The sequence below is a fragment of the Gracilinanus agilis genome, chromosome 1 (assembly GCF_016433145.1).
Source record: "Gracilinanus agilis isolate LMUSP501 chromosome 1, AgileGrace, whole genome shotgun sequence".
NCBI lineage: Eukaryota > Metazoa > Chordata > Mammalia > Didelphimorphia > Didelphidae > Gracilinanus > Gracilinanus agilis.
This window is the reverse complement of record NC_058130.1, coordinates 770,687,011-770,712,041: the sequence shown is the minus strand read 5'-3', so window position 1 is coordinate 770,712,041 and position 25,031 is coordinate 770,687,011. Positions and strand designations below refer to the sequence as shown.

At 41.6% G+C, this 25,031-nt stretch overlaps 1 protein-coding gene across 1 annotated transcript in view; it reads left to right on the top strand.

Annotated features, from left to right (window-relative positions):
• Positions 1-25,031, top strand: part of LOC123256911 (sodium-dependent serotonin transporter-like) — a 67,337-nt gene that overhangs the window by 12,801 nt on the left and 29,505 nt on the right. Inside the window, 5 exon segments of the mRNA XM_044685467.1 lie at positions 4,721-5,050; positions 10,411-10,545; positions 11,662-11,881; positions 16,646-16,784; positions 18,024-18,158. Of these exon segments, the coding sequence (XP_044541402.1) occupies positions 4,721-5,050; positions 10,411-10,545; positions 11,662-11,881; positions 16,646-16,784; positions 18,024-18,158 (959 nt within the window).

Here is a 25,031-nt window from a genome sequence, read left to right as displayed (position 1 = left end):
AATAAATATATATTATTTATATTTATACTCTGTATAGTGCCCGGCAGAATACACTTTGTTTTTTAAATGAAAAACCCTTCCCTTCCATCTTAGAATTCATACTGTGTATTGGTCCTAAGGCAGAGGAGTGGTAAGGGCTAGGCAATGGGGGTTAAGTGACTTGCCCAGGGTCACACAGCCAGGAAATGTCAGTAGCAAGATTTGAACCCAGGACCTCCCATCTCTAGACCTGGATCTCATCCACTGAGCCACCCAGCTGTCCCTGATTAAGGTTTGGGTTTTTTTTTTAATTGATCGATGAATGTGTAATAAACAAAAACAGTTCAGCAGGCTCTATTATCTATTGCCAGAAATGTCTCACTGGGTAAACCTCAGCCCATGCTTCATTCTACAGCTGGGTAGTTCTAGTTCTGACAAGGAATGATGTCACTGCCCAGGTGTTCACAGCATGGGGACGGGGAGGACTGAAAATGGCTGATACTGCGTCACCATGGAAACCCTCCTCAGCTCCCTCACCAGCTAAGTTTCCCCATTCTGACCTTTTCAGCAGGTCCTCTTAATTACAGAGGGGAGTGGGAAATGGCAAGCCTGCCTCCAAAGCTGAGCCCGCTGCCCCCGCGGGACCAAGCAGAGATGCTACAGAGCTCTCATAGCCTCAACCTCGGGCCTTGGGAACTTTATGGGAAACACCAGCTTCGGTGGCCCACATGTCTGACTCCCCTCCAGCCATTCACCCAATTGATCAATTGCCAAATACACATGGATGAAGCACCTACTGTGTGCCAGGTACTAAGTCAGGCTACGGGAATACAAAGACAAAAAAATCAGTCATTGCCCAAACAAGAAGGAGCATCAGACCTGAAGAGATTATTGATAGACACACCCAAGTAGACTACTGATCTCGTTCAGTCATTTCAATTGGGTCTAACTCTTCATGACCCATTTGGGGTTTTGGGCAGAGAGATTGGAGTGGTGGCCATTTCCTTCTCCAGCCCATTTTACAGATAAAAAAAAAATTAGGCCAACAGGATTAATTACTTTCCCAGAGTCACACTGCAGTCACATTTGAACTCAAGCCTTTCTTTTCCAGCTCATTTTACAGATGAAGAAACTGAGGTAAACAGGGTAAACTGACTCACCCAGGGTCACATGGCTAGTAAGTATCTGGGGCTAGATTTGAACTCAGGACTTCCTGACTCCAGGCCCAGTGCTCTATCTACTGTCCCACCTCACTGCCCAAGGAAATAGATACATACATATATAAAGTCATAACAAAGTCATTAGAAAGGAGGTACTAACCACTAAGAAGATGGGGCAACATTTCATATGGAAGAAGGTGCTTGAGCTGAGCTTTGATGAAAACCAAAGATTCTAAGAGATGGAGATGTGGATGAAGTGCATTCATGACATGGGGATGGATTGTGCACCTAGGGAAATACATACCCACTTCCTCTTCTTCTAAAATGAAAAAAAGGACATTCTTGATGTTCTTTTTTTTCCATTCTTTGTCACTTTTATTCAGTAGTTTTTGTTTTTTTTTCTCTCTCTTATTTTGTTTTTGGTGCCAGACACGGCAAGGAGTGATTACAGTCCAACTGTTATTAAAAACCCCCTTTACCATTGACGCCAAACTGACCCATTTCATGTGCTTTATTTCTTTTTCTTTCTTTTTGAATACACCACCACCAGGGCTTCTTGATGTTCTTTTAATAAATCACTGTTGTTTTCCAATGACTCCTCCTCCAAAATTCTCTAGGAATTCTCCTGAATCACCAAATAAATCAGCCTATTGGCTATGTCTGAAAACATGCACCCTATTCTTCACCTGTAGGCCACCATGTCTCTGTCAAGAGGTTGGAGGCATCCTTTAGAGTCAAACTACTTCTTCCCTGAGCTTTGACTCCAAGCTTGGCTCTCTATCCACTGTGCTACCTAGCTGCCCCTTCTTTCTTAACATTAAAAGAGAAAAAAGTAGGGGCAGCTGGGTGGCTCAGTGGATTGAGAGTCAGGCCTAGAGACGGGAGGTCCTAGGTTCAAATCCGGCCTCAGACACTTCCCAGCTGTGTGACCCTGGGCAAGTCACTTGACCCCCATTGCCTACCCTTACCAATCTTCCACCTATAAGTCAATACACAGAAGTTAAGGGTTTAAAAAAAAATTAAAAAAAAAGAGAGAAAAGTAATTAATTTAGAACCAGAAGGCTTCCCCATCTCTCTTCTTCTCCCACTCCTTTATTCTCCTGCTTTCCAATGTAATGATTAAAATTCTCTGGAGGCTGTATATCAATTTATAATAATTATTTATTAGTAAAAATGAGAGAGAAATAAAAAGAGAGAAAACCACATGATCACCTGACCACTCCTAATTCATCTCCATTTGCCACCATCTGTCAACCAACAGTTGATCCTCTAGCAAGAGTCTCTAGTCCCCAAAAAGACCAGGTGCCTCCTCCATCACCTTCCTTATAAGGCCAATAAGGGTCATTCCTTCTGCATCTTTCTGGTTGGACAGACTTGACCTCAGACTGTGTCAGAGCCCAGTCTCCTGGATGCCAGGAGTCACTCAGGACTTGGGGGCCAGTCTCTTCTGGGAGCCAGGGAGCCACAAGACCTCTGCTGTCCTCCCATAGTAGACATGGGTGCTCAGTCAAAGGGTACCAATCAAAATGGGTTTTCAAAAGGAACAAAGGGGTATAATTTATGTTAAATCCACACCGTCTCCCCTCTGATTCTTTAGGAGATTAATATGTTAGTTTCCCCACTGATTCTTTGGGAGCTTAGTATGCTAGTCTCCCCAATGAATCATCCCATATATCATATTTATATATTTCAGAATTGTCTCACCAGGGTGCGTAAGGTCCAAAGATATTATACATTTCATAGAGGGTCTGACTAACTACATTTGGGTGTTTCTTAACATATTAGAAAATTATTGATTGATGCTTTGACGAGGAGCCATTAGGGTGCGTTCCCCTTTTTTGGCACAAGGGCTTTATAATCAAAATAAAATGATGGCACATGGAAAGGACAAAAGCAGATAGAGGGCCCACCATCCCACAGTTTGGTTCATTATATCTAAAGGCTCACTCAGAGTCTCATGATGTAGTGTTTGAGTTCTGGGGACATCTTCTATTGCTCTCATCTTTTTTTTTTTAGTCCATCTGGAATCATGATGGTCCTTACAGGATATCTACTTTCCTAGTCCAGGTTATTGGTGATATCTCTCCCTAAAATTGCTTTTAAAAGATCTCAGGCTATGGAATTTTAGGATGACTTCACAATTCCCCCCCTTAGGAGAATGAGATACTGCCCAGGATCTAAGCCTAACATACCCTGATGGTAACACAAAGTAAGCTTCCAACATGGTGATTATTCATTTAGAGCAGTGATTCCCAAAGTGGGCACCACCGCCCCCTGGTGGGTGCTACAGCGATCCAGGGAAGCAGTGATGGCTACAGGTGCATTTATCTTTCCTATTAATTGCTACTAAAATTTTTTAAAAATTAATTTCCGGGGGTGCTAAGTAATATTTTTTCTGGAATGGGGGCAGGAGGCCAAAAAAGTTTGGGAACCGCTGATTTAGAGCAACAAGACATGAAAAAGGATGAATGGCTAGGCTACTAGGTTACTGATCTAAGAAGACATTAATTAATATATGGATCACTTCTCCCAAAAACAAGAGTAGAGGAAAAAAATAAACATTAATTAATTAATTAAAATCATGACAAGTCCCTGATACATATTCAAGATCTAGTGGAGGTAGTTTATATCCTATAAGCATGTAGGTCAGGTGCAACAATATTGTAGTTACACACCATCTACCATTACTAAAGAAAGTTTCCAAGCCAAAGAAAAAAAGAGGACAGAAGTCTGTCAAAAGAAGGGAATATGGTCCCCTAATCTGATTTCAATTCCATCATAGGGATGGCCAAGCCGGAGTTAGAGTCAAATAGGGATATATTTCAGTCTCATGTCTTATAGGAAGAAACAGAGAGGGCCAGTCTGAGGACTTAACTTAACCCTGAGACTCCCCTGAGACAGGTCCCCGACTTTGGCATTGACATTCATCACTCCAGCAAGGGTTGTTGACATCCATGATCATCTGCTCATCAGCACTGATCAGTGGCTCGTTAGCAGTCTCTTTGTAGTTTTCCTGGAATCAGACTCAAACATCAGCTATGGTCCCATAAGATTTAATGAGTAATGGTGTGTTTCAATAGTCCAAGCTTTTAGGTATGCAATGTTGTCAGAGCTATTAGACATTGTAAATGGATTCTTCAATACAAAATATCAGTTATAACTCCATAAACTCAAGTCTAAGAAAAATCATACTTAAACCACACAAAAGAAAAAATCAAAAAGAAGATGATATCTCGAATCCCATTTGCAATGTGTTTTTTAAATGCTTTTTAAACATATGCATAAAAAATACAGATTGATTACTTGAAAGTTAAATCAATTAGTTCTCTAACATGGTCATGAACGTCAGGATGGATGTACGTAAATTTTTGTCTTGGTGAAAGCTTGGCAAAGACTTTAATACAACAACTAAGGCAAAGTCTGAAAAGGATACGAATTCCTAGGATTAAAAAGGACCAATTAAATTCACACACCGACAAGCAGTCCCTCCCCTCTCCCAGGGACTTATTTCTCACCACTCAAATGAAGAGGTGGAGGAGAGTCCACTCCATGAATCCCTCCCCCTCCTGTAATCTCCACAGGAACCAAGAAAAAAACCCTTTCCCCTATCTATAACTTCTTTAGCTTAGCTCTTGCACAGTCAGGGTACTTGGAAGTCTCTTGGATAGAGGTGATCTGCTTTTAAAGCCAAACCAGCATGACAGAGGTGGACTCCCCACCTGAGGAGGACAGGCTTCCCCAAAGAGATGTCCTGATGAGCAACAGCAGGCTCTGTCCCAGATTGGAGCCCCCCAGAGACTCTAGGGACAAATGGAACAAGAAAATGGACTTTCTCCTGTCAGTCATTGGATTTGCTGTTGACTTGGGCAATGTCTGGAGATTCCCTTATATTTGTTACCAGAATGGGGGCGGTAAGAAGAAAGGCTTTCTTTTTTCCTCTCTATGTTTTTTCTAAAGGAAATTGAGTGCTTACATTAGCTTTATAAATATTGAAGCTGTTTTCCCCATTGCCATCTCTGCTATTGCCTTTTTATAGTTTAAAAACTTAATTTTTCTTCCTAGGACAAGCAGCAAGAATCACTCAGTACTTCCTAGGGTTTTCTTTGGCTTCTAGTTCAGAAATTCATCAATCTCTCTTTCCTTTACACAGACAAAATGATGAATGATATTATGGCAAGCACAGTAAACTGGAGAAGGGGTTGGGGCAGGTGGAGGTCAAAAATCTGAATTCAAATCCTGGCTCGTGTTCTTATTAGCTATATAGCATTGGGAAAATCCCTTTACCTCTCTGGGTCTGACTTTGTGACTTTAGGCAAGTCCCTTAATCTCTTTGGGCCTCATTTTCCTCATGTGTAAAATGAGAAGGTTGGACTAGAAGATGCTGGGGCTCCCTCCAGATTATTATAAACATTATAAGATCATCTGTGTATTTTTCAAAGCACGATAGAGAAAAAAAAGTGAAAGGAATTAGCATTTATTAAGTGCATACTATGGGGCAGCACATATGATAAATGCTTTATAAATATTATTTAACATGATACTATTATTGATAAATCGTATGATACATATTATATAATGTATCATCTCATTTGGTTTGATCTCCAAACAAGTTAAATGTGTTTTGAGTTTGTTTTTTACAAGAACTTGGAAGTCAAGCTACAAATTAACTCTCTCAAGATTGTTAACTCCTCCTTTAAATCAAATATTTGGTGAATGCTTGGCTGAGAGTGATTTTAACAAAGCATAAGTCTCCACTTGAGATGTTTTCTTTTCATTGTCACAAAAGTAAAATGATCTTTAGTAGGACAGGTTCTCTGGGAGCTGTCCATGGTACCAGAAATTCCCCACATATACTTACTATAAAATAAGCTTAGAAACAAGTTAGATAGTAATAAAGAATGGAGAGAAAACAGAGAGGTTCCCGACAACCTATGCACACTGACTTCTTGAGAAATGTTGTTTGTTTTCCTTTTCATCACAAACTAGTAGAGTTACAGCTTCAGAGCTCAAAGGGATTTTAGAGGTTATAGGATTGATGTTTTTTCATTATCTCATAAGATATTAAGATAAGAGTTTAAGAGCTGGAAAGGATGCTGGAGGCCAGGAAGTTCTAGTATCTGGTGGCCTATCTCTCTAATGTCCCTTCTGGTCCTAAATGCATAATCCAAACATTAGGATCTTAGAGGCTGTCAGGTTCAGCGTCCATTTAAAAGAGGAACAGAAAGGACTGACTTGCCCAAGGCCATAGAAGAAGGATCCTAAAATTTAGGGCTGGGAAGAAATACTAGAAATTATCTATTTCAATCTCTCATTTGATAGAGAAGGAAACAAGTCTGGGGAAAGAAAAATGATTTGTGCACTGTCATACAAGTAGGATCAACAGATTTAAACCCGGAAGGACCCCCCGAGAGATCAACTATTCCAACATCCTGGTATACAGCAGGTGTTTAATAAATACTGGCTGACATTACTGAAATTATTCTCAAGAGAAATCCAGTAATTTCATAGAGGTGTAATGATTTGCCCAAAGTCAAAAGCAAATAGCTGGAATTCAAACTCCCAGACTAGGACTTTCTTCACTGCCCCACACTTCCTCCCCATTTCTTCCTTCGTGGACTAGAGGTAACAAAAATGTACTTCCTGGTTGGAAATGCCTACCTTAGCTCTATGGGAAAAGAGTAATCTTTCTGTACCATTTTTGCTGTAACTACAGGGAGGCTGCGTTCCAGACCTCATGCTTTTTTCCTTTCAGTGGTGTCCCTTGGGTCAGGTCAGACTTCTGCTGATGGACTATGCTCTCTACCTAGAGTATCATGACTTGTAGATTAAATTTAAAAACCTTCAGATTATTCTATTATTTAATGGAAAGAGAATGACAGACTCAACATAAGCTTGTTTAACTTTTGCTGTAAGTTATATAAAATAACAAAGAACAATGTTTCTTTGGGACTGTTTTGTCTCAGACAACACAATTACTTGAAGGAGGAAGTCAATTCTTTTCTGGTCACTTATTTGTTTCTGAAAAATCCTTTTTTTCCTGGCTGTTGGCTATGATAAAACCAAAACAGGATAATTCATTGTGTACTTGGATTCATTGTTATAGTCTTTCTCCCAGTCAGTTTCCAAAATCCCTCCTATGAAAAGCTTCTTTGAGTAATGTGGCACAGAACACTGATTTTGTAGTAAGGACACTGTATTCAAATCCTAGTTCTAACCAGTTATCTCCCTCCCTGACTTTGGATGAATCCTATAACCTTTCTTGGCCTCAGGCTCCTTATCTACAAAATGAGGAAGCTGAAGTAGATGGTCTCTAAAGTCCTTTATTTAGCTAGGCCTAGGAAATTTTCATTTTAAAAACTGAGTAGACAAATCAAATGTCTTGCTTAGTGAAAAGAGAACTCCACTTCTGCGTTTCATCCTTCACCCTCATTTGGCTGCTATTTTTGTTTCTTAGGAAAATATTAAATTGTCAGCATCTCTTCTCCTTAAACCCCAGAGAGCATTTTCTCGATTTTAAAGAAAATTGTAGACACTAGTCATCAACAGAAATAATTAACTGAATGTACATACAAAGTAAGAGGTAAAATCTTATATAGAAAAGGCCTTTCCTTAGCATTTAACAAGGTAGAGCAAAATGAATTAAGGGACAAACAATGAGCTAAAAAATGGGTTTGCTCCTTAACTTTTCCAGGTCCTTCTGAAGTTCTAATGCCTAACTGCCTGCCTGCCTTTCCTCCTTCATTATTCTTTTCTCTCTTTCTCCTTTACTTTATTTCTCTCTGTCTTTCCCTCTTTCTTGCTTCATTCATTTCTTCATTTCCTCCCTCTTTCTCGTCTTCCTTTTTATCCTTCCTTCTTCTCTGTCCTTCCATCCTTCCTTTCTCTTTCTTTCATCTCTCTTTCTCCCTTTCTTTGTTTCTCTTGTTCTTTTTCTTTTCTGCCCTCTTTCTTGCTTCCTTCCCCACTTCTTTTTCTGTTTCCTTTTTTCCTTCTTTGATACCTTCCTTCCTTCTTTCCTTCCTTTCCTCTCTTTCTACAAACATAGTCAATATACATACAGCTGTGATTATGCTCATCTCACAGCATACATGGCTTTCCTTGTTTCCCTCTATGGAGCATGTCTTCATCGTTAGCTTGTGTTAATATCATATCCTACTTCTTTTACCCTATTTCTTTGTAATAGCCAATTGAATCTAAGAAACCCAGATGAATAAAACTGGCTTCTTGTTGCCATGTGATAAAGCCCCAGTGTACAGTTCCTAATTTTTGCCAATGAGTCCATCATAAGGGGTGTGATGGAGGAGCCCAGAAGAATGCTTCCAGGATCACCCTCCAATCAGAGTATGGGGACGTACAGACAAAATGTCCCTAGCTGGTATGAGTTCCAAGGCTTATTTGATCTTACAAGTTGAAGAGTTTCAGAGGCATGATGGAGAACTCCAGAGCAGTTCAGCTGGGTGACTGGCACCCAATGTACCTTCTGTCCCTGAAATTCAGTCATTTTGTATGCAGATGATGAGAGGGCTGAAGACTATGTAATACTAAGATCAAAGCAACTGAGGAATAAAGGGCTAAGAGCAATATGAGAACTGACTTCAGGTATTAGAAGGGATGTCTAGTAAAAGAAAGATTCAGTTTACTCAATCTGGCATATCTGCCCATAGTGCAGAAGAAGGAGCAATGGCAGGCAATTGCCAAAAAGCAAATTTAGTCTGGGTGTTGGCAAAACCTTTGTTAAGTAGGAGAGCCAAACAATCCAATCAATAAACATTTATGAAGTGCCTACTATGTGCCAGGCACCATGCTAAGCACTGAGAATACTAAAATAAGCAAAAAATAGTCCCTGTTCCCAAGTGGCTCACAAATGAAATGCCTTGGGAGATAATGAGTCACCTTTCCTGTAGGTGATGGTTTTATAGAAGAGGAAACTGAGGCCATCTGGTCCAACCTGCTTCATTGTACAAGGATGGACACTAGGAAGTAATAAGAGTAAAAATTCAGATAAGATAATATGAGTAAAGCACTTTGCAAAGCTTAACAGATTATATAAATGAGAGTTATTATAACCAACTCATTATACACAATGTAGGGTAAGTTACTAGTTATTTAGGTAATTTCAAGGAAATCCATTTATAATAAAGTTCTGGACAAGGAAAGCTAAGGAGTCACAATGTTGTCAGGAAGGAATGCTAGACTTGGAGCTGGGAAAATGATGAAATCCCATTTCATCAGTTTATACGCAATATTGTATATATTATTATATTCACATACATTAGTATATATATAAAGTGCTTTAAAAATCCTAACCTATGATATAAATGTGAATTCTTTGGACAGCTGACTTCAAAATCAAGAAGAACTGGTTTCAAATTCCACCTCTGATCCATTAGTGCTGTGTGACACTGGGCAAATAACTTGACTTCTCGGTGCTCCCAGGCAACTTTTAGGTGGCAGAACAGGTGCCAAAAGGCATTAGTCAAATAAGTTTCCTCATTCAGAATGCTTTAAACTGATGAAATCACAGGTTAATACCAATTATTATTTAAGAGGCCGTAACATGCCCCAGGCATTGCTGATAGAAACTACTGCTACCATATTGAATTTCCTCTGGACATGAAAGAAATTGCCACGCTGTGTGAGTCCACCTCTGACAGTTACCATCTGATTGAAACCCTGAGCAAATGACTTTCCTTGGCCTCTCTTTTCTTTCAATCTTTAAATGAAGGAGATTGGGCTAGACATCTTCAGAGGTCTCTTTCAACCCTAGATCTTTGATGCTAAGCTGCCTCTCTCAATGTCCACTTAGTTACTGAGATACTTTTGCCTATATTTGTGGGACAATGACTAAGTATTACCTGGAAGACTATGATCGATTCTATTTTATAGTCAAAGATCTGGTTAACAATGAATGTCAAGAGGGCAGCTGGGTGGCTCAATGGATTGAGAGCCAAGCCCAGAGATAGGAGGTTCTGGGTTCAAATCTGGCCTCAGACACTTCCCAGCTGTGTGACCCTGGACAAGTTACTTAACCCCCATTGCCTAGCCTTTACCACTCTTCTGCCTTAGAAACAACACCTAGTATTTATTCTGAGACAGAAGGTAAGGGTTTAAAAAGAACAATGAATGTCAAGAATCTTTATTCCAGAGTTGGTTTGGTCAAGGAAGTCAGGTTTGACTGACCTAAAAGAAAAGAGAATCAGTTAGTGGGGTGTGGAGTTACAAAGCTACAACTCCTAATACTCAACCCTTGTCTTTATCCTAACTCTAACAGGTGCCTTCCTCATCCCCTATGTACTGATGGCTGTGTTTGGGGGCATTCCTCTCTTCTACATGGAGTTAGCACTGGGGCAATACCATCATGTGGGAGTTATCCCCATCTGGAAGCACATCTGCCCCATATTCAAAGGTGAGGACATAAGAACTGAGCACTGCATCCAAGGTAGAGCCTTGTATATTTTAGAATAAGTGAGTCCACTGGTATTCCCAACCTGTCCCTCAGGCTAAAAGACATGAAGTTCCTAAGGTGGCCTCTCTGATTTTGGAGGCCTTTAAGAACTCACTAAATTCATCAGACAGTACCTTGGGAGGATGTAAAAATGAACTGACAAGTATATTAATGCCCTTTGAGGGACTCAGAATGAGGGAGAAAAGGGGAGGAAAGGGAACCTAAAAAGGAAAGAAAGGACACCCAAAGAAAATTTCACTTAATTTCCAATTTTACTATGGGATTGAGGCATTAGACTTGGAGTCAGAAAAATTGGGGATTTGTGACCCTGAGCAAGTCACTTTCCAATCTGGGCCTCAGAGGAGGACTCCGTAAAGTGAGGGAGTTGGATTTGCTGACCTCTAAGTTCCCTTCTAGCTCTAAATCTATGATCCTTTCATCCCTAAGAGATTTACACATGGGTGGAATGAAAACTCAGACCATATCAGACAAGATTTCCCAGTCCATGTAAGGCATTAGGGGACATACCCAGGAACGGCATGCTACCTAATTCATTTGGTGATCATTTGGACTGGTAAAAGAGAAAGAAGGAATGTGGCAATCTTTCTTTCCTCTCTTAAATCACAACTCTAACCCCTAACCAACTTTGTCTTGGAGAGACAGAACATTAAGCCTACCCTTTATTGTTTTGCTCATTGTTGAATCATTTCGGTCATGTTCAACTCTTCATGCCCCATTTGGGGTTTCCTTGGCAAAGATACTGGAGCGGTTTACCATTTCCTGCTTCCGTTAATTTTACAGATGAGGAAACTGAGGCAAACTGGGTAAAGTGACTTGCCCAGGATCATACAGCTAGAAAGTATCTGAGGCTGAATTTGAACTCACAAAGATAAGTCTGCTTATTTCCAGCCCAGCATTCTATCCACTGTGTCACCTAACTAGTCCTTTTGAAGACAAGGTCCATTTTAATTATGCTATTGTATCCCCATCCCCTAGCACAATGCCAAAGTCCTAGAAGTCAGGTCCTTACTCAGTGTTTGCAGAGTTATACTCTGAGATTTCTCTTCCCTGGGCCAGGGATTGGGTATGCTGTCTGCATCATCGATCTCTATGTTGCCTTTTATTACAACACCATCATCGCCTGGGCCCTCTACTACTTCTACTCCTCGATGGACAGCTCACTGCCCTGGACCCATTGCCACAATCCCTGGAACACTCCAAATTGTACCAATTACTTTGGTTACAGTAATGTCACCTGGAGCAACTTCTCTCACTCACCTGCTGAGGAGTTTTACATGTGAGTACAGCTGAGATGGGATCCAGGGCAGGCAATGGGAGTGTGGAGGAGCTGAGGGGAAATCGAGGTGGAGGGGGAGAATCAAGATGTTTGAAATGTCTTCTTCTCTAAACTCCACAGTGGAGTTGGGAGATGCCATTGAGTAGATTGTAAATGGGCTCCCCTCTTTGGGGATCTTCAAGCAGAGGCCAGATGACCATTTGTTGAGTATGTTACAGTAGGTATTGCTTTCTGTTTTGTATGAGTTGAGTTGGATGACAGCTGGGGTCCCTTCCAACTCTCAGATTCTAATTCTGTGGAAACAGCCCTACAGTTACTTGCAAAAGGGAAGAGCAGAAGTCGCAGAGATCTATGTTTAGGTCAGATGTCAGGAAGAACTTCCTGGCAGTCAAAGCTACTCCAAAGTGGAATAAATTGACTGTGAAAATAGTGATTGCCTTCTCACTAGAGATCTTCAATTCTCTGATGAGATATCAAGTGTAAAAGGAATTAGACTTCTTCTGCTTGGCCCCAGAGGGCAGAACTAGGAGCCTTGGGATGACATGGTACAGAGACAGACTTAGGCCTGATGTCAAGAAAAATCTCACAGTCAAGAGCTGTCCAGCAGTAGCATGGATTCCTTTGAGAGCTGATGGGTCCCCTTCTCCTGAAGCCTTCAAGAGACTGGATAATCTCCTTTTATTAATGTTGTAGGTATCCTTTTTTCCTCATTTTTCCTTTTTCATTTTAAAAATCCATTAGTACATTTTCTTTCAACACAATATATTTTGTCCAATGAACAAACTCCCAAAGAAATTCCTTAAGAATATTCCAATAGTCCAATGAGCCTGTGGGCTCAACAGTTTGGGAATTCGCCAATGATGCAAAGCACAACCCATCCACACCTGCTTATCCAAATGATTCCCATCGTGTTCTCCTATAAACCGGCTGCTCCATTCTTCAAAAGACAATTGTTTGTTAACAAAGAAGAGAAAAGGATTCTTTAACCTTTACCTTCTGTCTTAGAATCAATACTGTGTGTGGAATTGCTCATTGGCTACAGGAGGGGTGTGGGAGGAGGGGAGGAAAAGAACATGAATCATGGAACCATGGAAAAATATTCTAAATTAATTAATTAAATAAAGAATTTCAAATTAGAAAAAAAATCAGTACTGTGTGCTGGTTCCAAGGCTGAAGAGTGGTAAGGGTAGGCAATGGGGATTAAGTGACTTGCCCAGGGTCACACACCTGGGGAGTGTCTGAGGCCAGATTGGAACCCAGGACCTCCCATCTCTAGGCCTGGCTCTCAATCCACTGAACCACCCAGCTACCCCCTAGAAAAGGATTCTTTAACCAAATGGAACTAAATGCTGAGCACAGAAATTGGCCATAGGTTTGTTGCATCTTAATGTTCTTTATTGGCATCATTTGATACATCTGCCCATGGATCCCTGAATTTTTCACATCCCTTTGCCTTCACAGACTGTAATGGTTCAGCCATTCCTAAATTGTTGGGCACATGTTTTGCTTCCAGCCTTTTGTTATTGCAAATAACATGGCTATTAACATTTGTGTACTTGTGCACTTTTTTGTGCTGTCAATCATCCTCCATTATATGGGCTCACAGATTCTAAGCTGAAAGGCAGGGTGGTCTAATGCATAGAGGTCATCTCCTGCCACTTTCTCTCTTTACAAATGAGCAAAGGGTGAAAGTATAATTCTAGTAAATCTTCCCTGTTGTACATCATCAGCCTCACATTTCCCAGCTGACACTGGGTAAGCTTTGAACTTTGGCCAGAGTTCTCAGCAGCTTCTCAAGGTCCCTGACTGTCTGGAAGATAAACCTTCCCCTGTGAGATTAAGCCTTGTCTCACGGAATGTGTTGTCTTCATGACTCTTGATTCCATTTTGAGACATGTTTTGCCTGGCCACTTCTGGAGGCTCGAGACCTTGACCGGATAGCTGGGACCCTGGAAGCTGCGGTGCAAACTACAGTTGGCAAAATGCCTTTTTTGTTTGTTTTGAGGTCAATAAAACTCCCTTCTGGAAAGTGAGTCTTGAAGTCTCACCCATGGGGAGGATGCTTTGCCTGGGGCTTTCCTGAATGGGACCCTGAAATGCTGAACAAAGGGACTTCCCAGCTAAGAATATTCAGGTGTTGGAGTCTCCCCCTTTGGGTGATGGGTCTTTCTTGTCTATCTCTCCCTTATTGTTGCCGGTGTTGTTATATTCATTCATGTTTTTTTCTTGATTCATTTATGCTTTCTGTTGTAAGCTAAATTGGTGAATCTTTGCATAATAATAAACTTCTTCCTTTTTACCCTTTTACTTTAAAATGCTGAGGAGAAATGTGTCTTATTGTAGGAGCAAATCTCAAAACACAAACAGTTAAGTTAGGCAGTTGCATTTGCAACCCCTTAACTTACAATGAGAAAATGGAAACCCAAAGAGATTAAATTATCTATATGAAGTCACACAAGGAAAAAAGTGATAGAAGTGGGATTTGAACCCAGAGCCTCTGATTCCAAGTTCAGTGATCTGGATTATGGATTACTATACTATGTCATGTAATGGAAACTCTAAGACTAGGAGGGTGAATAACAGTATTTTTTCTTANCCCTTTGGGTGATGGGTCTTTCTTGTCTATCTCTCCCTTATTGTTGCCGGTGTTGTTATATTCATTCATGTTTTTTTCTTGATTCATTTATGCTTTCTGTTGTAAGCTAAATTGGTGAATCTTTGCATAATAATAAACTTCTTCCTTTTTACCCTTTTACTTTAAAATGCTGAGGAGAAATGTGTCTTATTGTAGGAGCAAATCTCAAAACACAAACAGTTAAGTTAGGCAGTTGCATTTGCAACCCCTTAACTTACAATGAGAAAATGGAAACCCAAAGAGATTAAATTATCTATATGAAGTCACACAAGGAAAAAAGTGATAGAAGTGGGATTTGAACCCAGAGCCTCTGATTCCAAGTTCAGTGATCTGGATTATGGATTACTATACTATGTCATGTAATGGAAACTCTAAGACTAGGAGGGTGAATAACAGTATTTTTTCTTATATAAATCTATGTTGTAAAGGTCAAATGAGATTCCTCAGGAATCAGTGGGTTTGTCCTTCCCTGACAATCTCTAGCAAAAGCTTGATGACATTTGTTGGATGTGATGTACAGAGGACCTGTGTTCAGGCGCAGCTAAGATAGTCTTTGAGGTCCCTTCTAACTCTAAGGTTTTATGACTCTCCAATTTGGTTTCAAATTCTGATTTTCACTAATTCAGTGACTTTGGGTAATTTCTCTGGGCCTCTGTTTATTCATCTGTAAAATGAGGGAATTGGACAGCATGGCATAGTGCAAAGAGTCCTAGTCTTACATTCAGAAAAAGCCGCTTTCAAATCCTACATCTGAAAATTACTAGCTGTGTGGCTCTGGGCCTCAGTTTCTTCATCTGAAAAATGAGATAGTGGTATAGATGGCCTCTGAGATCCCTTCCAGCCTCAGCTCTATGATTCTGTTATCTTCTCTAAGCCTCAGTTTCTTCACTTGTAAAATGAGTGAGTTAGACTAAATAACTCCACAATTATTTCTTTATTTAGCTATATTACATAAGGCTTTCAGATCTAGCTGGAGCTCTGATACGAGCCTCTTGTGGCTTCTTGATGTCTTTTTTTAATCTGAGAAATGGGAAAACTACTACAAGCTTAAGCCACCTCAGAAGGTTTTTGTGAGGATCAGGAGAGATTGTTTGAGTGAAATGAATAAACACAAAGGACTTTTTTAAGCCTTCCATCTTAGAATCAATACTGTGTATTGGTTCTAAGGCAGAAGAGTGGTAAGGGCAGGCAATGGGGGTCAAGTGACTTGCCCAGGGTTGCCCAGCTAGGAAGTGTCTGGGGTCAGATTTGAACCCAGGACCTCCCATCTCTGGGCCTGGCTCTCAATTCGCTGAGCCACCCAGCTGCCCCTTACATGAAGTACTTTTAAAAAATCTAAAATTCTTCAAGGCACTTTAATTACTTAGTAGATATGGTGGTCAGGGCTACCTCTGGTGCCTCAGTGTGTATATGCTATACAGCCAGGAAGGGATCTGTCCTTGGTTCTGAAACCAACATTGCCCCTCCATGACTAAATTGTTGAGCAAGGGAAAGGTAGGTGGCTCAGTGGATAAAAAAGGTAGACCTGGAACGGGAGGTCCTGGGTTCAAATCTGACCTCAGACACTTCCTAGCTGTGTGACCCTGGGCAAGTCATTTAACCCCCATTGCTGAGCCCTTACCACTCTTCTGCCTTAAAACCAATCCATGATATTGATTCTAAGACTAAAGGTAAGGGTTTTAATTAATTAACTAATCAATTAAAATAAATAGTTGGACACATAGTTCGTTGTTAGCTTTTTGCTATTATAAACGACATGGCTATTAAGATTTCCCCATGTGCTTTTTCTGTGCTGTCAATAATCCTGCAGCCCGTGGAATCCCAGAGTGTAAGCTGGAAGGAGGGTCATCTACTACAACATTCTTATTTTATAAATGAGAAAATAGAAACCCAAAGAGCATATATTGCCTGTACAAGATCACACAAGGAATAAAGAGGTTGCGCCCAGATCTCTTGATTCCAAATCCAATGATCTGTTCACTGGACCACCCAGAGACTCTCCTCATCCATCTCCATCATTCCTTAACCTTCTTCCTTAACATTCTTTCACTGTCTTGGAGATGGGTTTTGAGAACCCCTTTCCTGGGGTTCGAGGAGCGGTTGAGCAGCCAGTGTGACTTCCCCAACAGGCGGAGGGTCCTGGAGATTCAGAAGTCAGATGGTCTGCAAGATCCAGGAGGCATGCGATGGCAGCTTCTACTGTGCCTCTTCCTCATCTTCACAACCGTTTACTTCAGTCTATGGAAAGGAGTGAAGACTTCTGGGAAGGTAGCCTGGCCTCCTCACACGCTCATCAGACCTCCCTAGGGTTGCTTTCTCCCCAAAATCTGGATATAATAACTCAATAAATAAGAATGACAATAATTGTCATTTATAGATCTTTTTTTAATTTTTAAACCCTAATATCTTTTATATATTTACTTCTATATTAATTTTATTTGTTACAGGGCTAGGCAATGGGGGTTAAGTGACTTGCCCAGGGTCACACAGCTGGGAAGTGTCTGAGGCAAGATTTGAACCCAGGACCTCCCATCTCTAGGCCTGGCTCTCAATCCACTGAGCTACCCAGCTGCCCCCTATAGATCTTTTAAATGCTATATTATCCCATTGGATCCTGTGAGGCAAGTGAAGTGAAATATTATAGAATTCGAGGTAGTATGTTGTGGTAGAGATAAAGTCAGCATCAGATTCATGATGGCCTGGATTCAAATCCTGCCTCACACATCTTAGTTGTGTGACTCTGGAAAAGTCACTTAACTCTTCAGTTCTCTGGGGGGGTTGGACAGAATGGCATAGTAGATAGACTCTGGGAATTGAATTATGGCTCAGGAAATCCTGGGTTCAGGGAAGTTAGGTAGTTAAGTGGATAGAACACTGGGCCTGGAGTCAAGAAGATCTGAGATTTCACTATCACGCTTACTAGCTGTGTGACCCTAAGCAAGTCACTTTACCTCTGCCTCAGTTTCCTCAACTGTAAAATGAGATCGATAACAGCCTCCATCTCCCAGGTTTGTAATGAAAATCAAATGAGACATTTGTTAAGTGCTTAAGGGCACAGCGCCTGTCACATAGAAATGCTTGTTTTTAAAAATCTCATCTCTCAAACTTTATAGCTGTGCTACCTTAACAAGTCCCCTAACCTCTCTGAGCCTCATTTTTTTTCACCTGTAAAACGAAGAATTGAACCAGCCAGTTTTCTGAGGTCCCTTCCAGCTAATTCTAAGATTCTCTGGATGGGAATATGCAATCACTTTTAGAATATGGACATGTAGATTGAAAGGATGTAGCCCACAGAAAGAATTTTAGGCACTGTCTGAGCAGGTGAAGAAGAGGTATCTTTTGGGGCAGTCTCTGACATCACCTGTGACATCTGCTTTTACATAAGGTTGGTCCTGGGCTCACTTCAAGGGCAAAGCTCCCTTCCTATGACTTGCCCTGCCATAATTCCCAGGTCTACTGCTATTATTGGCCCACTGCCAGCCTCATGCCCTTATCCTCCCTTCCTAGGTGGTGTGGCTCACCGCCACCTTCCCTTACCTGGTACTCTCCATCCTCCTGATCCGAGGAGCTACCTTGCCTGGAGCCTGGAGAGGCATCGTCTTCTACCTCCAGCCCAACTGGGAGAAACTGCTGAGCACGTCGGTAAGCCAATGATTCCCCCAAACTTTTTCTGTGCCCACAGCTCCATACTTGGATTTAGAGCCTTGGGAATAATAATAGCAAGTCCCGCTCAGAACTTGGGTTCAAATCCTGGTTTTGACCCATTCCTTGTGGGGCAGGGTAAATCACTTAACATTTCTAGGACTCAGTTTGTTCATCTGTGAAATGGGGACAGAGGACTGGTTGAACTTGATCTCTTCCAGCTCTTAATTGGTGATTGCCCACATGCTCTTCCAGATGTCTTATTGTGGCACTAAAGGGACCCTTTTCCCTCAAAGGCTATTCCAACAGAGTCCAAGATCTGACAGACTCTGACACAATATAATGGGAATAGCTATGGTCAAGCAGACCTGAGTTCAAATCCCACCTCAAACACTTATAAAATGTCTGACTCTGGACAAATCACTCAATGTTTCAGTACTCTAAAATCCATGTCCTATGAGGATCAGTAAAAGGAACTGGGGGGGTCTTTATCCTACAAAAAGAAGCCTCAGGGGGCATGACAGCTGTCAGCCAGTATTTTAAGGGTCATCATATAGAGAAGAGATTAGACTTATTCAGGTCCAATCTCCTTATTTATAGATGAGGAAACTGGCACCTAGGAAGGCTGAGAGATTTGCCCACAGTTACATAGAGCCTAAGTGTCAGAAGCAGAACCCACGTCCTCTCAAGTCCAAGTCCTGCTTTCTATTTATGAGGCTATGATATATCCCAAACAAATAAATAATTTCTATCAAGGGCCCACTAGGGAGTGCCAAAGTACACAGAGTGCTGGGGCTAGAATTAAGAAAACTCATCTTCCTGAGTTCAAATCTGACCTCAGACACTTATTAGCTGGGTGACCCTGGGCAAGTCACTTAACCCTTTTGACCCAAGTTTCCTCATCTCTAAAATGAGCTGCAGAAGGAAATGGCAAACCACCAGTATCTCTGCCAAGAAAATTCCAAATGGGGTCATGAAGAGTCAGATGCAACTGAAAAGAAATGACTGAACAACAACTTGTCCAAGGCCTCACGACTAGTAAATAAATGTCTAAGGCGGGATTCAAACCCAGATATCCACTATGCCATACTACCTCTCAGTATAGGTTCCAAGGCCATATGATTATAATACAAGTGCAAAAGCATGAAAGTCCCAGGGGTGTCAAACTCAAGTAGAAAAAAAATATCCCTACAGGCCTCATATTGACTTAGAAAACCACAAATTAACATTATTTAGGTTGTATTGTATTTGAATTTATTTTGTCAAATACTATCCAATTATCTATGTTATAGTATATATTAGCTTCTCAATTACATTTTAATTTACATTAAAATTACAATTTTAATCTTCTTTGGGCCATACTCAGGAGCTTTGCAAGTCACATATAGCCCAGAGTATGATAACTATGGAGAGAAGATACAGTACTGGCCTTGGAGTCAGGAAGACCTGGATTCAGATCTCTAACTCTTCCAAGACAGGTGATTTTAGGCAAATCAGCCCACCTCCATTTGCACCAGTGTGTACTCCCTCCTCTTTCTCTACTAATGGCATACATAGGTTTTGATCTATTCTGGAAGAGAGGAGTGCCACACTGGGAGTTCCCTATGTTTATGGAATCATAGATCCTCCATGTATTTGATTATTATATCAATGACAGTAAGAGGCTGGGTTGCAGACATGAGAATGGGAAGAGAACCTGAGAAATGGGTACATGAGCATGGAAGATTTCTTGCTTCAAGACATTTATTCCTACACCTTCTCCAATCCAAAACCCTTGAGTATTTGTTTCAGAAAAGTCCACATGGGGATGACTTCCTTAACTTCAGGTGTGTGAGTTATTCTCAGGGTCAACAGCTTGAGGTCTAGAGTTGAGGGTGTGTGTGTGTGTGTGTGTGTGTGTGTGTGTGTGTGTGTGTGTGTGTTTACCCCTCTGCACCTTGGACTGGTCAATCCCAATTCTTCCCATCCCTGTAACTCCCCTTGGAGGACTACTAAACAATTGCAGTGATCCACATTCAAGTGCCTCCCTTTCCTGGTGGAATCCAAACTCAGAGAGGGATGGCCTCAGGAGGCCCTCTCAGGACACGACCTCATGAAACTCCCCCCAAATCCCCCTCTTCACTGACCCAGCAATACCACTCCTAGGCATATAGCACCCAAAAGACCAAAGACTAGAGCTTTGAGGTCCCATATAGACCAAAATAGGTAAAGCGTCATTTAATGGGTGAGCAAATAACTGGAAGGAAAATAGGGAAGGAGACCTTCTCTGATTCTCCCCAGCTTTTAGTGCCCCCCCCACTCTAAAAGACTTTCTATTTCATAGAACTGGAGGGTGAGAAGGGCCCTCAGCAACCATTTAGTCCAACTCCTAACTGACATTCCCCATAACATACCTATAAAATGGTTGTCCAGCTTCTACTTGCAGCCCTCCTATAAGGAGCAAGTCCTTCACCTTCTCCAGGCAATCCATTCCATCGGAGTTAGCTCTCATTGTTAGGGAGACTCCTTGGACATCTAGCCAAAATCTATCTCTAGGTTCTGCCCTCTGGGACCAAACAGAACAAGTCTAATCCATCCTCCATGAGAACAATTTGTACCAGAGACCATGAAGCAGGTACCTAGAGCTTGTTCAGTACACGGAAGATGCCAAAGTTCTCCAGTGTATCCTGGGCCATCACCAGGCTGCCTGTTTTTTCTCTTGCCCCTGGAAGAGATGATGACCCTGGAAGAGAGAGGGAAGCCGACAACTTTGGGCAGTTCTGCCTCACTGAAATCCAACTCACAAAAGAGTCAAAACAACACCCTGTGATGTCATTGGCCCTCTTCAAAAAAAAAAGACAAACAACAATATCCTGTGCTCCACACTGACAGCCCTTCAAATACCAAAAGACAAGGGGGCAGGGGGCAGCTGGGTAGCTCAGTGGATTGAGAGCCAGGCCTAGAGATGGGAGGTCCCAGGTTCAAATCCGACCTCAGACACTTCCCAGCTGTGTGACCCTGGGCAAGTCCCTTGACCCCCATTGCCTACCCTTACCACTCTTCTGCCTTGGAGCCAATACACAGTATTGACTGCAAGATGGAAGATGAGGGTTTAAAAAAATACCAAAAGACAGATATTTGTTTTATGTATAACCTGTATGTATTTGTCAAGTGAAGCTGTCGTGTCCTCTAAGTAGGGCGTAAGCCGCTTGAGGGAAAGGATTGTTTGGGTTTTGTCTTTGTTTCCCAGGTCTCAAGCTTACATTCTACTGAGTGATGTGGCATTGGTCATAATTCAACAAGTATTTACTTGTATTAAGAGCTAGATACTGGGGAGACCAAGCCCAAAGCGAAATAGTCCCTGACTTCAAGTAGTTTACATTCTATTGGGGGAAAGAGAATGATATGTATACTGAGAAGTGAATACGAGGTGACCAATGGAGAGAACCAAGACTCCATGAAGGAGGGAGAGCATTCAAGTCGAACCTTGATGAAAGACAAAGTTTTGTGGGGTACAATCCAGATGTGGGGGGAGACAGAGAGAAAGACACAGAGAAAGAGAGACAAAGAAACACAGAGAGAAAGACAGAGACAGAGACAGAGACAGAGAGACAAAGAAACACAGAAAGACAGAAACAGAGACAGGCAGAGAGACAGAGAGACAGACAGAGACACAGATACACAGAGAGACATACAGAGACAGAGAGAAAAACAGAGACAGAGACAGAGACAGAGAGCTTACACAACTGTAGGAGACAGGAGGAGGCAAGAAACTACAAGATAAGGCAAGAAGAAGGTGATAGTCCTTTCCTAAAAGCAAAGAGAAAGGATTCTTTGACCTCCAGAGTTTCCATCCAGCTTTCCTAACAGACTCTGAAAGCTCCCCTGGGATCTCTTTCTGTCCTCTGATATTTGCTCTCCTAAGTCTGCTACTCTGCCAGCTGTCACTCGCTCTAATAGGTAGCTTTGGCTTACAGGTTTCTCCTGAGAAGATCAGAGCGCCCCAAGTAATGAGCTCTTTATTCCCTCAGAAAAAAAGAACAAGCTTACAACCCTGGCCCTTAGAAATGCAAATGGAAACCTGAATTACACATCTCATTTACCAGGCTTGGCTTTATGTATGCCAGGGGTCCTGCCCCTTCTCTGTGAAGCCCACTGACAATGGATTTCCTGTCTGTAATTACAGTGGAACTGCATTAGAGAATTTTCATTAAAAGTAATCAGCCTGATATAAATTTTAATTAAAGCCTTCAATAGCAGACATGACAAATAATGTACTTCACCATATGTGCCCCTCCTCAAGTCTTTCAACAACCTGAGGGTCTCTTTGTACCCAGGCCCTAGCAGAAAGAGGCCCAAGCTTTAGGGTCTCAGCTCTGATCTGCCTCCCCTCTTTATCCCTACCAGAAGTGCCTGGATGGTATATAGGAGCTGCTCTTTGGAGGATGGGGCAGGGGAAATGGGGACCAAGAGGAAGAAGAAGCCAAGGAAACAAAGGAGTGGAAATTTAAGATGTTAAAGAAAAACATTAGCACTGCTGAGAAAGTTTAGAATGGATAGTATCCTCAAAATATATGGAGAACAGTAGAGGAAGGCTTCTGGGGTCCTGATTGGTTAAGTGGGACCTATGGAAGGATTTAGATGAGAGTCTTAAGAGGAAAGGCTTAGATGGGCAATGAGTAGATGGTCCACCCCTATGAAATCATGGGTCATATTGAAGAATACAAGCATGGCCATCTCTATTGGGATATGGGGACCAGGACAAACCTTAGAGATGGAAGAAACCTTAAAGGTTGGGATATAATGAGAAGATCTTGGTGGTGACAGTCTGGAGACCTGGGCTCAAAACTAGGTTCTGCCTTTAAGTAACATTTCCTTTCTCTGGGCCTTGACTTCCTTCTCTGTAAAATGAGGTGATACGTCCAGAGAGCATTTCTATGAATCAGGATAGTGAGCAGATTCAAGGCCACATCAAAGAAGGTGCTTTTTAAAAAAACCCATACCTTCCGCCTTAGAATCAATACTAAGTATTGGTTCCAAAGCAGAAGAGTAGAAAGGACTAGGCAATTGCGGTTAAGTGACTTGCCCAGGGTCCACACAGCTAAGAAGTATCTGAGGTCAAATTTGAACCCAGGACCTCCCATCTCCAGAACTGGCTCTCTATCTACTGAGCCACCCAGCTATCCCTACCCTAGAAGGTTTGGTGGAAGAAACCTAGAGAAGGGGAGAGGGGGTGTGGAACATTTATGAAGCACCTATTATGAATCATGCACTATGCTAAGTCCCTTACAAATAATAAGTTCATTTTATCCTCATAAAAATCTTAGAAAGTTGTTGTTTGTCCTTTATTTTTGAAGAGGACCAATGATAGTAAGGGTAATGACTTGTGCTTAAATTGAAGTAAGGCAGAGATTCCCAATAGGTGTTATTATGACCCCCATTTTGCAGCTGAGGAAACTGAGGCAGAGAAATATATTCCTAATTATTAAAGCTTCTCAAAAATGGCTTAATCAATGATACATAGGTTGAATGAGATGTATAAAGAGCTTGGAAAACTTTGAAGCACTCAGTAAGTGCTATTATAGTAGGTTCGCTAGAGTTCTTCAAGTAGAATCTGGATGACCATTTGTGTTGGCAATTCTTGGTACGGGTTGGGATCCATTCAGTTTAATTCAATTCAATCAGAGTTTTATTAGTAATTTAAGTAATCAACAAGCATTTTATTAGGTTTCTTGACCATGCCTGGCTCTGAACATATGAAGACAAAGAAATGAAATAATTCCCAAAGAGCAACAACTCCTATTCTAAAAGGAACTCCCACCAGGCACAGAATACAAGTCAACCAATCAATAAGCATTTAGTGGGACAGTGAGGTAGCACAATAGGTAGAGCACATATCTGGAGTCAGGAGGACATCGGTTCAAAGTTGCGCTCAGACTCTTTCTAGCTGTGTGACCCTGGGTAAGTCATTCAATCTTGCTTGTCTAATCTTTGCCACTCTTCTGTTCTAGAAATGATTCTAAGACAGAAGGTAAAGGTTTTTTTTTAATATGCATTTATTATTCCAAAGGCCCCTCCCCTCAAGGAGCTTACATTTCCCCTGGTGATCTCTGAAGTCACCTCCCACTCTGAGATCCTTTGGGATCCTGTTAGCTATGCAGCCCTTCATAGATCAGAGCAGGGAAAAGGAGACTAAACCTTCTGGAAAAGGAGACTAACCGCCCCCCAAGAGCCACAAAAACAAAGCAGAAAATGAGGGCTCCCGCTTTATATCTCCCCACTTAGGTATACAGTGGGGTAAAGTGGGAAATGAACTAAAGAATAGGAAGAGAGAGAGCTGAGTCTAGGTGTTGGCAACTTAGCTTAAAACAGAAAGCATAAATGAATCAAGAAAAAAACATGAATGAATATAACAACACCAGCAACAATAAGGGAGAGATAGACAAGAAAGACCCATCACCCAAAGGGGGAGACTCCAACACCTGAATATTCTTAGCTGGGAAGTCCCTTTGTTCAGCATTTCAGGGTCCCATTCAGGAAAGCCCCAGGCAAAGCATCCTCCCCATGGGTGAGACTTCAAGGCTCACTTTCCAGAAGGGAGTTTTATTGACCTCAAAACAAACAAAAAAGGCATTTTGCCAACTGTAGTTTGCACCACTGCTTCCAGGGTCCCAGCTATCCCGTCAAGGTCTCGAGCCTCCAGAAGTGGCCAGGCAAAACATGTCTCAAAATGGAATCAAGAGTCATGAAGACAACACATTCCGTGAGACAAGGCTTAATCTCACAGGGGAAGGTTTATCTTCCAGACAGTCAGGGACCTTGAGAAGCTGCTGAGAACTCTGGTCAAAGTTCAAAGCTTACCCAGTGTCAGCTGGGAAATGTGAGGCTGATGAT